Source organism: Nerophis ophidion, linkage group LG06 (assembly GCF_033978795.1).
Source record: "Nerophis ophidion isolate RoL-2023_Sa linkage group LG06, RoL_Noph_v1.0, whole genome shotgun sequence".
Classification (NCBI taxonomy): Eukaryota; Metazoa; Chordata; class Actinopteri; order Syngnathiformes; family Syngnathidae; genus Nerophis; species Nerophis ophidion.
Window position 1 is genome coordinate 10,733,909 of NC_084616.1, and position 12,868 is coordinate 10,746,776.

General features: G+C 33.9%; 1 protein-coding gene across 1 annotated transcript; it reads right to left on the reverse strand.

Moving 5' to 3' along the window:
* Positions 1-16: 16 nt before the first annotated feature.
* On the reverse strand, positions 17-10,097 carry LOC133554184 (tubulin alpha chain). Its single transcript, XM_061902634.1, has 4 exons — positions 9,928-10,097; positions 5,706-5,928; positions 2,709-2,857; positions 17-1,098 (listed from the first exon to the last, which is right to left on the reverse strand). The coding sequence occupies exons 1-4, from the start codon at positions 9,928-9,930 to the stop codon at positions 118-120; spliced, it is 1,356 nt and encodes a 451-aa protein (XP_061758618.1). The 5' UTR covers positions 9,931-10,097; the 3' UTR covers positions 17-117.
* Positions 10,098-12,868: the final 2,771 nt, after the last annotated feature.

Genomic DNA, 12,868 nt, shown 5'->3' on the forward strand with positions numbered 1-12,868 from the left:
GCAATACAAGATGGAGTCACTTGTCACAAATTTTATTTGGAGCCAAGGTGAACATTTTGAAGGAATTTAAAACAGCAACAGGAGACAAGTTGTCTGGAAGACGTTTTCTGTGCCTTTTTAATATTCTTCTCCTTCCTCCTCGCCTTCGCCCTCGATGGAGTCGACGCCCACCTCCTCGTAATCCTTCTCCAGGGCGGCCATGTCTTCCCTGGCCTCGGAGAACTCGCCCTCCTCCATGCCCTCGCCCACGTACCAGTGGACGAAGGCCCGCTTGGCGTACATCAGGTCAAACTTGTGGTCCAGTCGGGCCCAGGCCTCGGCGATGGCGGTGGTGTTGCTCAGCATGCACACGGCCCTCTGGACCTTGGCCAGGTCCCCGCCGGGGACTACGGTGGGCGGCTGGTAGTTGATGCCCACCTTGAAGCCGGTGGGACACCAGTCCACGAACTGGATGCTGCGCTTGGTTTTGATGGTGGCGATGGCGGCGTTGACGTCTTTGGGCACCACGTCTCCACGGAACAGCAGGCAGCACGCCATGTACTTGCCGTGGCGGGGGTCGCATTTGACCATCTGGTTGGCGGGCTCGAAGCAGGCATTGGTGATCTCCGACACCGACAGCTGCTCGTGGTACGCTTTTTCGGCGGAGATGACGGGGGCGTAGGTGGCCAGAGGGAAGTGGATACGAGGGTAGGGCACCAAGTTGGTCTGGAACTCCGTCAGATCCACGTTGAGGGCGCCGTCGAAGCGAAGGGAGGCGGTGATGGACGACACGATCTGGCTGATCAGCCTGTTCAGGTTGGTGTACGTGGGACGCTCGATGTCCAGGTTCCTGCGGCAGATGTCATAAATGGCCTCGTTGTCCACCATGAAGGCGCAGTCCGAGTGCTCAAGGGTTGTGTGGGTGGTCAGGATGGAGTTGTAAGGCTCCACCACGGCGGTGGACACCTGGGGGGCCGGGTAGATGGAGAACTCCAGCTTGGACTTCTTGCCGTAGTCCACCGACAGACGCTCCATCAGCAGGGAGGTGAAGCCGGAGCCGGTGCCGCCGCCGAAGCTGTGGAACACCAGGAAGCCCTGCAGGCCGGTGCACTGGTCGGCCTTGGGACACAAAGACCAAGGAAATGAATCAAGACCATGAACAGTCAGGGTACCAATCAGCTTGTTCTCAGGATTCCTTGCTGATCTGGACACCAGTATGTATTTGTGTGTGTCACTCTTCTACTCCTGAACCGCTGCACACAAAAGGGCAAACATTGGTCAACACATGCACACGTCGTAATTATCTCTCTGACAAATACACCACAAGGTGGCGTTGTTGTGAAACCTTAGTGTTGGACTGACTTACACCCACAGATTAACTCGCTCTACAAACAGCCCTCAATAGCTTGACGGTTCTCGGACCAATCACCACCGAATTTGGTAAAAACGTTTAAAGAACTGACGAGCACATGTGTGTAAACTTTAAGCAAGATTGGTTGAAACGCAAGCAAAATGTGGGCGGGACTTGACTAATATTCCATAGGTCATTGATCACTTGCATAAAGATGATCAGACTTTGAGGATCTACAGTGGGGCAAAAAAGTATTTAGTCAGGCAGCTATTTAAAATGTTGACAGACGTCTGTAATTTTCATCATAGGTACACTTCAACTGTGGGAGACAAAATGTGAAAACAAAATCCAGGAATTCCCATTGTAGGAATTTTAAAGAATTTATTTGTAAATTATGGTGGAAAATAAGTAATAATAATAATGGATTATATTTATATCACACTTTTTTATTGATAGATACACAAAGCACTCACAGAGAAGTGGGAACCCATCATTCATTCACACCTGGTGGTGGTAAGCTACATCTGTAGCCACAGCTGTCCTGGGGTAGACTGACAGAAGCGTGGCTGCCAGTTTGCGCCTACGGCCCCTCCGACCACCACCAATCATTCATTCATCATTCATTCAGTATTTGGTCAACCATTCAAAGCGCTCACTGATGGAAGGAAGTTTTGGCTCAAAATCTCACGATACATGGCCCCATTCATTCTTTCCTTAACACGGATCAATCGTCCTGTCCCCTTACATGCTTCACAGTAGGTATGGTGTTCTTGGGATGCAACTCAGTATTCTTCTTCCTCCAAACACGACGAGTTGAGTTTATACCAAAATGGATACATGGATGATACAGCAGAGGATTGGGAGAATGTCATGTGGTCAGATGAAACCAAAATAGAACTTTTTGGTATAAACTCCACACTTTGGTGTTTGGAGGAAGAAGAATACTGAGTTGCATCCCAAGAACACCACACCTACTGTGAAGCATGGGGGTGGAAACATCATGCTTTGGGGCGGTTTTTCTGCTAAGGGGACAGGACGATTGATCCGTGTTAAGGAAAGAATGAATGGGGGCCATGTATCGTGAGGTTTTGAGCCAAAACCTCCTATCAGTGAGAGGTTTGAATGTTTGACCAAACACTTATTTCCCACCATAATTTACAAATAAATTCTTTAAAATTCCTACAATGTGAATTCCTGGATTTTTTTCCCCCACATTCTGTCTCTCACAGTTGAAGTGTACCTATGATGAAAATTACAGACCTCTGTCATCATTTTAAGTGGGAGAACTTGCACAATCGCTGGCTGACTAAATACTTTTTTGCCCCACTGTATGTCTTACATGTGTGCTAGCATGTGTTATGTTTGCGGAGCTACACACCAGTTTGCGGATCCTGTCCAGAACCAGGTCGATGATCTCCTTGCCGATGGTGTAGTGTCCACGGGCGTAGTTGTTGGCGGCGTCCTCCTTGCCGGTGATCAGCTGCTCGGGGTGGAACAGCTGGCGGTAGGTCCCGGTGCGCACCTCATCTGGAGGAGACGACGTTCAAGTTAGCGACATTCAACCTTAACGAGGTTCTCAGTCTTCCTGACGAAAAACGTCAACTTCCGCATTGTATTCTTTCACGCTTCAGCGGAGGCAAGTCTTTTTTTTCAATAAAGCAATAGGTAAGACATTTGTCCGCTGGCTTCGAGGGAGGAAAAGTGGCGCCATCTGGTGGACAAATCATGAGAGAAATTGAAAGCGAGTATATCCAGATTTAAACGTGAACATAAATAACAGAACCGTAAATTCCTGGATTTTTTTTTTCCCCCTACACTTTGAACTCTGCGTTTTATGAAACGGCACGGCAGCTTTAGGAATTTTTCTTCTTAATCAAAAGTAATTTTATGAAAAAAAAAAAAAAAAAAAACTAGCAAAAACACTGGGAGGGTGTTTTATTGTTTGTGCTATGGCGCCATCTTTTGGACGAGTTTGCTCACTGCAGTTGCTGCAGTCTCCTTTCATCTACCGTTCAATCTTCTTGCCGTCTATAATGTTCTTCATCATATGGATTCTTTATCCATTACTCCATGCGACGTTTGTAAGTTTTACAATATAACTAAAACCTTTTATACTCACTAAACCGTCCATGTGAGATGTCTGTAGGGGTGCTTTCATAAATCTTTGCACAGGCTATCGTAATGGATTGACGCTAGCGTGCTTAGCATTAACAGTATTTATATAATTCACATGTGAATAATGCTGTATAACAGACTGTCTTTATATTATTCACATGTGAAAAATGCTGTATAATAGACTGTATTTATATTATTCACATGTGAATAATGCTGTATAGCAGACTGTCTTTATATTATTCACATGTGAAAAATGCTGTATAATAGACTGTATTTATGTTATTCACATGTGAATAATGCTGCATAATAGACTGTATTATTCACATGTGAATAATAGAAATAGTCTGTTATACAGCATTATTCACATGTGAATAATATAAATACAGTCTATTATACTGCATTATTCACATGTGAATAATATAAATACTATTATACAGCATTATTCACATGTGAATAATGCTGTATGATAGACTGTATTTATATTATTCACATGTGAATAATGCTGTATAATAGTATTTATATTATTCACATGTGAATAATGCAGTATAATAGACTGTATTTATATTATTTACATGTGCTGTATAAAAGACTGTATTTGTATTATTCACATGTGAATAATGCTGTATAACAGACTGTATTTATTTTATTCACATGTGAATAATGCTGTATAACAGACTATATTATTCACATGTGAATAATGCTGTATAATAGACTGTATTTATATCATTCACATGTGGATAATATAAATAGTCTGTTATACAGCATTCACATGTGAATAATGCTGTATAATAGACTGTATTTATATTATTCACATGTGAATAATGCTGTATAATAGACTGTTATTCACATGTGAATAATGCTGTATAATAAGACTATTTATATTATTCACATGTGCTGTATAATAGACTATATCATTCACATGTGAATAATGCTGTATAATAGACAGTATTTATATTATTCACATGTGAATAATGCAGTATAATGGACTGTATTTATATTATTTACATGTGCTGTATAAAAGACTGTATTTGTATTATTCACATGTGAATAATGCTGTATAACAGACTGTCTTTATATTATTCACATGTGAAAAATGCTGTATAATAGACTGTATTTGTTATTCACATGTGAATAATGCTGTGTAACAGACTATATTATTCACATGTGAATAATGCTGTATAATAGACTATTTATATCATTCACATGTGGATAATATAAATTGTCTGTTATACAGCATTCACATGTGAATAATGCTGTATAATAGATTGTATTTATATTATTCACATGTGAATAATGCTGTATAATAGACTATTTATGTTATTCACATGTGAATAATGCTGTATATTAGACTATTTATATTATTCACATGTGCTGTATAATAGACTATATCATTCACATGTGAATAATGCTGTATAACAGACTGTCTTTATATTATTCACATGTGAAAAAGGCTGTATAATAGACTGTATTTATGTTATTCACATGTGAATAATGCTGTATAACAGACTATATTATTCACATGTGAATAATGCTGTATAATAGACTGTATTTATATCATTCACATGTGGATAATATAAATAGTCTGTTATACAGCATTCACATGTGAATAATGCTGTATAATAGACTGTATTTATACTATTCACATGTGAATAATGCTGTATAATAGACTATTTATGTTATTCACATGTGAATAATGCTGTATAATAGACTATTTATATTCACATGTGCTGTATAATAGACTATATCGTTCACATGTGAATAATGCTGTATAATAGACAGTATTTGTATTATTCAGATGTGAATACTGCTGTATAATAGATTGTATTTATATTATTCACATGTGAATAATGCTGTATAATAGATTGTATTTATATTATTCACATGTAAAAAAAATACTAAAGTGTTTATTGTGAGCAAACTGTGGTGCTGAATTCCCCCCCAGGGATTAATAAAGTACTTTGTATTCTATTCTAAAAATAAAATGTAAATTTTACAGTAAAATTCTGTCAACTGATCTGCCTTTTTTTTTTTAACCAAATACTGTTTATCTACTGATAAAATGGTAAAATAATAATATTCACTCCGGGGCCCAAACAAGACTGTGAAGTGGCCCTCAGTGAAAACCACTTTGACACCTCTGAATTATGTACATAACATCTATAAAATATTTCTATGTATTTTTTTTACCTGCAGCTTATAGTCTGGTGCGACTAATATGGGACAAGAAGAAACTGAAACGTGGACGCTACGAAGTGTTTACCGATGACAGTGGGCTCCAGGTCCACGAAGACGGCTCTGGGCACGTGTTTCCCGGCCCCGGTCTCGCTGAAGAATGTGTTGAAGGAGTCGTCCCCGCCTCCCAGGGTCTTGTCGCTGGGCATCTGTCCGTCCGGCTGGATGCCATGTTCCAGGCAGTACAGCTCCCAGCAGGCGTTGCCGATCTGAACGCCGGCCTGGCCGACATGGATGGAGATACACTCGCGCTGTGGACAAAAGGTAAGAAATCCCCATTTGATATCAGTTAGTTATTAGTTAGAGATTTGTTATTGGGAAAAAAAACGCCTGTCTATTCAGCTATTATGGTCCCAGCACCCTCAAACCTTAGTAAGAGACAGTGGAACTTTGAAATTCCTTGGAGTAGCTCAGTCCATCCAGCTGGACTCAGCTGTGTATCTGGCAACCTCAGTTTGGGAGAGGCGGAAGACAACGGAATTTTGACCGGGATTGCAGTACCATTTCTGGCCACATAATTACATATGGCTCCTTTAAAACCTCTTAAGGCCTTAGTGGCCACATGTGTGGACAGCACCTTTTAGCTGTTATTTCCAAAATTGTGTACACTACTGAATTGGGGTCTTATAGCCACTTATGTGGACACTAATACTGCCATCTGGTGGTGTCAGAAGAATATAAAAAGGAAAAAAGAGGGGGGAAAAAGTGTAAAAATAGGTACAGTATACAAGGTACCTTTTTTTTTTTTTTTTTTTTACATCTTCAATTTAAGGCTAAAATATTCACAAATGAGAACATGCATTTGTATAAAATACGTCAAAATTAATCTGCTTTGTCAATTTTTTTCTTTTTCTCGTGCAGCACCATTTTCATTCGGTCATTGTTCGCATTACCACACCATTTAAATAAAGGTACCTATTATTCTTTGTATTTTTACATCTTCAATTTTAGGCCGAAATATTCACAAATTTAAACATGCATTTGTCTAAAATATTTAAAAATTAATTGGCATGTCACTAAACAATAAGTACACGTTTGTGTACTTATGGACTAAGTACATCATATCAAAAGATGATTCTTAGTTTTTATTCTAATTAGGGTCCAATAAGCCCAAATAGCAAAGACAAATAAAAAAAGCATGTAAAAAAAACAGCTTAGGCCTTATTAATTAAGATGTTTTCTTTTTTCAAATGTATTTTTATTTGCGAATGTTTTGTTTGTTTGTTTAATTTTTTTTTAACAAATACACATTTATTTCGTTTTCTTAAGTTTTGCGCTCGTTTAACTAAAAATGTATTTGTTCCTTCTAAAAAAAAATTTAAAAAAATTAAGTTGACTAAATGTTGGCACTGTGAGGAGGTGGGCGACTTGTCCAGGGTGTACGCCACCTTCCGCCCGATTGCAGCTGAGATAGGCTCCAGCAGCTCCCGCGACCCCAAAGGGAATAAACGGTAGGAAAATGGATGGATGTATGTTTAATTATTTATTTTTTTAACAAATACACATTTCTTTCGTTCTCTTAAGTTTTGCACCGGTTTAACTAAAATATGTATTTGTTCCTTTAAAAAAAAAACTAAAAAAATTAAGTTGACTAAATGTTAGCACTGGGATGAGGTGGGCGACTTGTCCAAGGTGTACGTGCCTTCCGCCCGATTGCAGCTGAGATAGGCTCCAGCAGCCCCCGCGACCAAAAAGGGATACGCGGTAGAAAATGAATGGATAAATACTAGCAATGTCTTCAGTCATTTATTCCCTTTAAGAGGTTTTCTTTTTTAGAATGTAATTTTATTAGCGATTTTTTTTTGTTTGTTTAATTTTTTTTTTTCAACAAATAAACATTTATTTCTTTCTCTTAAGTTTTGCACTGGTTTAACTAATATATATATATAAACTCCTAAAAAAAATTAAGTTGACTAAATGTTAGCAATGTCTTCAGTCATTAATTCCCTTTAAGATGTTTTCTTTTTTTTAAAACGTATTTGTATTGGTATTTATTTAATTTTTTTTTTTTTTTTTTTTTAAACAAATACACATTTATTTATATCTCAAGTGTTACACCGGTTTAAAACAGAAAAATGTATTTGTAATCAAATCTATGTATGTTTTTTGCTTCTAAAAACTCCATTAAGATTTTTATAAAACCCATAAAACTAAAATTCATCATAAATTCACATTCCAAGTAAACGGGAACATCTTTACTAAATGTTAAGAAAGCAAAGTTTGATATATTGGATTGTGCAGCCGCTCCCCCTATCGGCCGCTGCTGGCACTGCAGCATGAGGCACCACCCTTTGCTGCGATGACGACCCGCAGGGGATTCGAACGTGGATCACCCAACCCCCACAAACCCACCCCCACCCCCATCCTCCCACGTAAAAAAAAAAAACAACCTCCGCTCTTTTGTTATCTTTTTAATTTTGCCTGCCTGGCTCTTGTCGCTGCTAGTCCTGGCAAGGAAATGCAAATGAGGCCGCGCATGCGCGTTCGAGGCTTCTGGAATATTCCACTTGCTCTCCTCCACCGAGGATGCACAATCACGACGTTGTATGCAGTGCGTGGTTCCATTTGACGTTTCGGGGCTGTGCAAGCCACTAAATCCACTACATTTGAAGAATAAACACACTTAAATCTGAATATTTGTATGATTTATTCATAATAGAAACGGGCCTTCATTTAACTATATTCAGTGATGAATACATGAAATCATTAAAATTTAATGCACCTTTATTTTGCCCCTCCCTTTCATTATAATGTCCCTCTTTTTTTATCATTTACATTTATAGCAAAAATACTCACTCATCTGTATACATATGTATTTTTTTCAACCAACATTACATAGTTAATATTTAATAAACTTTTTTTTTTTAATTATTTTATTGTCAGCTTCTCTATGGTCATTGTTTGCATAACCACATCATTACATAAGGTACCTATTTATTTATTTATTGTAATTTTGATATATTCAATTTAAGGCCAGAATATTCACACATTTAAACAGGCATTTGTATAAAATATTTTAAAATTAATCTGTTTCATCAAAAAAAAAAAAAAAAAATTTAAATACTTATCGTGCAGCACCATTTTCATTCGGTCATTGTTCGCATAACCACGTCATTATACAAGGTACCTATTTTTTATTTGTATTTTTACATCTTCAATATAAGGCCAGAATATTCACAAATTAAAACATACATTTTTATAAAATACTTCAAAATTAATCTGCTTTGTCAATTTTTTTTTTTTTAAATACTTCTTGTGCAGCACAATTTTCATTCGGTCATTGTTTGCATAACCACATCATTATACAAGGTACCTATTTTTTTATTTGTATTTTTACATCTTCAATTTAAGGCTAGAATATTCACAAATTTAAACGTGCATTTTTATAAAATACTTCAAAATTAATCTGCTTTGTCAATATTTTTTTTTTTAAATACTTCTTGTGCAGCACAATTTTCATTCGGTCATTATTCGCATAACCACATCATTATACAAGGTACCTATTTTTTATTTGTATTTTTACATCTTCAATTTAAGGCCAGAATATTCACAAATTAAAACGTGCATTTTTATAAAATACTTCAAAATTAATCTGCTTTGTCATTTTTTTTTTTTTTTAAATACTTCTTGTGCAGCACAATTTTCATTGGGTCATTGTTTGCATAACCACATCATTATACAAGGTACCTATTTTTTTTTTTTTTTTTTTTTTTTTTAACATCTTCAATTTAAGTCCAAAATATTCACAAAAGACATTTGTATAAAACACGTCATAATTAATCTTTTTTTTTATTATTATTATTATTCTCGTGCAGCACCATTTTCATTCGGTCATTGTTCGCATTACCACACCATTATATAAAGGTACCTATTATTCTTTGTATTTTTACATCTTAAATTTTAGGCCAAAATATTCACAAATTTAAACATGCATTTGTCTAAAATATTTAAAAATTAATCTGCTTTGTCAAAAAAAAAACATTGAATACTTCTCCTGCAGCACCATTTTCATTCAGTCATTGTCCGCATTTACACACGCGTGAATACACACTGACACACACATTACGTCATTCCACTGCATTTCATTGATTAAAAAAAGCTCCAATTACGTAATCAAACCTCTGTCCCCCCCAAAAAAAATGCTAATTAGCCTCAATTAAACATCAAATTAAGCACGATGACGTCGTGTTTCAAGCAGCCACTCGCCGAGCTTTAATTTGTACCTGCAAAAAGGGCGTCATTGAACTCACCATGTTGTCGTGGAGAGGTGACAAAGCAGAATAGAGGAGGAAGAAAAGGCTTGTTTTCCTGTAGTTTTTAGGGAGACGTTTGCGTTGCGTGTTGTACCCAACGGGGTCGATGCAACAACTGCTGGAGGTTGGGAGGTGCTTGCACGTTTATATACGCACAGCTCTGCTGGATTGCTGCAAAACTTCTACTCTACCGCCCTCCAATGGTGAGTTTCTGCATGGTTCCTTGCGGCTCCTGGGGGTGCAACTGCAATATGATTCAGACTCCGATGTTGTATATTCTTGCATTTTGGTGATGAGACGTGTGTGTGTGTTTCCTCTCCCTTCTAAATGTGGAATAAGATGCAGCGATGCTTCATTTTGCATAACCAGATGATGTCTGCAGGAGTGGCAGCCACGCTGCAGCGAGACGAACAAAGCATGCTTGCTTTTTTCTAGGCGTGGCATGCACATATCAATAAGCACCTTTTCCTCTGCGTGGAAGTAGAAATACAGCGTGGCGCAAATATATTGAGGCTATTACTCCTACTTTGTTGTTTTATTTGTGTTTTTTTTTTTACCCTGATTTGCACATACTATTGAAAAAAAATTGCACTGCAATTGCTTATTTACACCTGTATTTTTTTGTATTATTATTAAATAGGTTTTTTTTCTGATTTGCGCACACTATCTTATTTTTTTAATTTAATTTTTTAGATATCGGTAATCATTATACCTATCAAATATTTAATAATATATGTATATTGTACAAATATTTTGTTGTGACCTTTTCGTTATCTTATATATGATTTTTTTATATACAATATATGAAAATATGTTATAAAAATAGGTTATGTTATTTTATATAATGTGGTATTATAATTATATATTTCAAAGTAATTTTTAATACTGAAAAATAGAAATAATTAATGTCATATTTACTCATATGTTATTATAACAATATGTTTTAAACTTATCGTTATATAATTTTAAATATATTTTTTAAATTTTCACATACTATGAAACAAATTCTCCTGCAATTCCATATTTAGGCCTGTATTTTTTCAAAATTATTATATAGTTTTTTTTTATGATTTAATATCTTTTTTTATGTTTATTTTTTAATTTAATTTTTTAGATATCAGTAATTATACCTATCAAATATTTAATAATATATGTATGCAGTACATTTATTTTTTTGTGACCTTTACAATATTTTGTATATGAATTCTTATCATATATTTTAAATACTATATGTATATATATATATATATATATATATATATATATATATATATATATATATATGTGTTATTCAACAATATTATGTACATATATGTTGTGTTATTTTTTATAATGTTTTATCATAATGATATATTTAATTGTCATTTTAAATAATTGAAAAAAAAATAGTTACTGTCATATTTTCAATTTTTATTTATTTATTTGAGTAAAAGAATACAGTATATGAAGTATTGTAGTGTATGTATTGGATGTGATGCAAGCACAAAATAATTTTATTTATTTAAATTTATTTCCCATACATAGATTTTTTCTCTGATTTGCACACACTATCTTATTTTATTTTGAAAATATCTAATCATCATAGCTTTTTAATATCTAATAATTAATGTATATGGTAAAAATATTTTGTTGTGACCCTATTATTCTCTTGCATATGATTTTTTATGATATATTTTATATACAATGTACATATATATAATTTTCAATGTTATTTAATTATATTATGTAAAAATATGTTGTGTTATTTTATTATAATTGTTTATTATAACCATGCATTGTTTTAATAATAATTTTAAATATATAATAAATACAAATCGTTGTCATATTTACTTGTATGTTTTTATAACAATATTTTTAGACATATTGTTGTAGAATTTTCAATATTTATTTGAATAAAAAACTACAATATATGAAGTGGATGTATTAAATGTGATAGAAGTACAAAATAATTATATTTTCTCTTATTCTTAGGTTTTAATGTTATTTAATCAAATATTGTAAAAATATATTTTTTTGTTATTTTTTGTTTATCTTAAATATATTTTATTGTTATACTTTTTTATTTTTGTTACAATATTTAAATAATATAACAAACAGTGAAATAAATATTTATACCTGTATTTTTAAAAAAAATCTGATTTGTACATACTATCTTCTACTTTTTTGTTTATTAAAAAACATTTTTTTACATTGGTAATTATAGCTTTAATATTTAATAATATATGTATATATATTTCACAAAGATTTTGTTGTGACATTTTCATTCTTTTGTATATGATTTTTTAAAAATATATGTCATATACAATATACATATAAATATTGTTTACATTTTATTATATTATATAAAAATATGTTATTAATTAAAAATTTTCATAATAATTATATATCTTCCATTGTAATTTTAAATAATTGTCATATTTACTTGTGTGTAATTATAACAGTGTTTTACTTTTTTTTTATAGAATTTTCTATATTTAATTTAATTTAAAAAAATACAGTATGTGAGGTATTGTAGTGTATGTATTAGATGTGATACAAGCACAAAATAAGTTCATTTTTTTTTACTCATAGCTGTTAATGTTATTTATATATTTTTTATTTTTAGTTTTGTATATATTTTATGGTTATACTTTTTTATTAATTTAAAGCAAAATAACATATTTACTTTTATGTTATCATAATGAAATATTTACTAGATATAAATAGTTATATATATACTATATATAAACACATATTAAATATTCAATATGTGTTATTTTATTTGAATTACAAAAAACACAGTAGTATATTAAAGTAACGAATGACTAGTGTATGTTTATGATATAATACAATAATATAATTAGATTTGGAGGTCAACATCAGGATATTTAACTTGTATGTAATCAAGGATGGTGATTACAGGATTGATTGGAAGAACATAATTATCTGTGATTACTGC

Bases quoted from the DNA above. Each gene is read 5' to 3' on its own strand.
- LOC133554184 (XM_061902634.1), bottom strand. The intron at 2,858-5,705 runs GTAAACACTTCG...CGTCTCCTCCAG, and splicing joins CCTGGAGCCCACTGTCATCG to ATGAGGTGCGCACCGGGACC. The intron at 1,099-2,708 runs GTGTGTAGCTCC...TTGTGTCCCAAG, and splicing joins TGGACAGGATCCGCAAACTG to GCCGACCAGTGCACCGGCCT.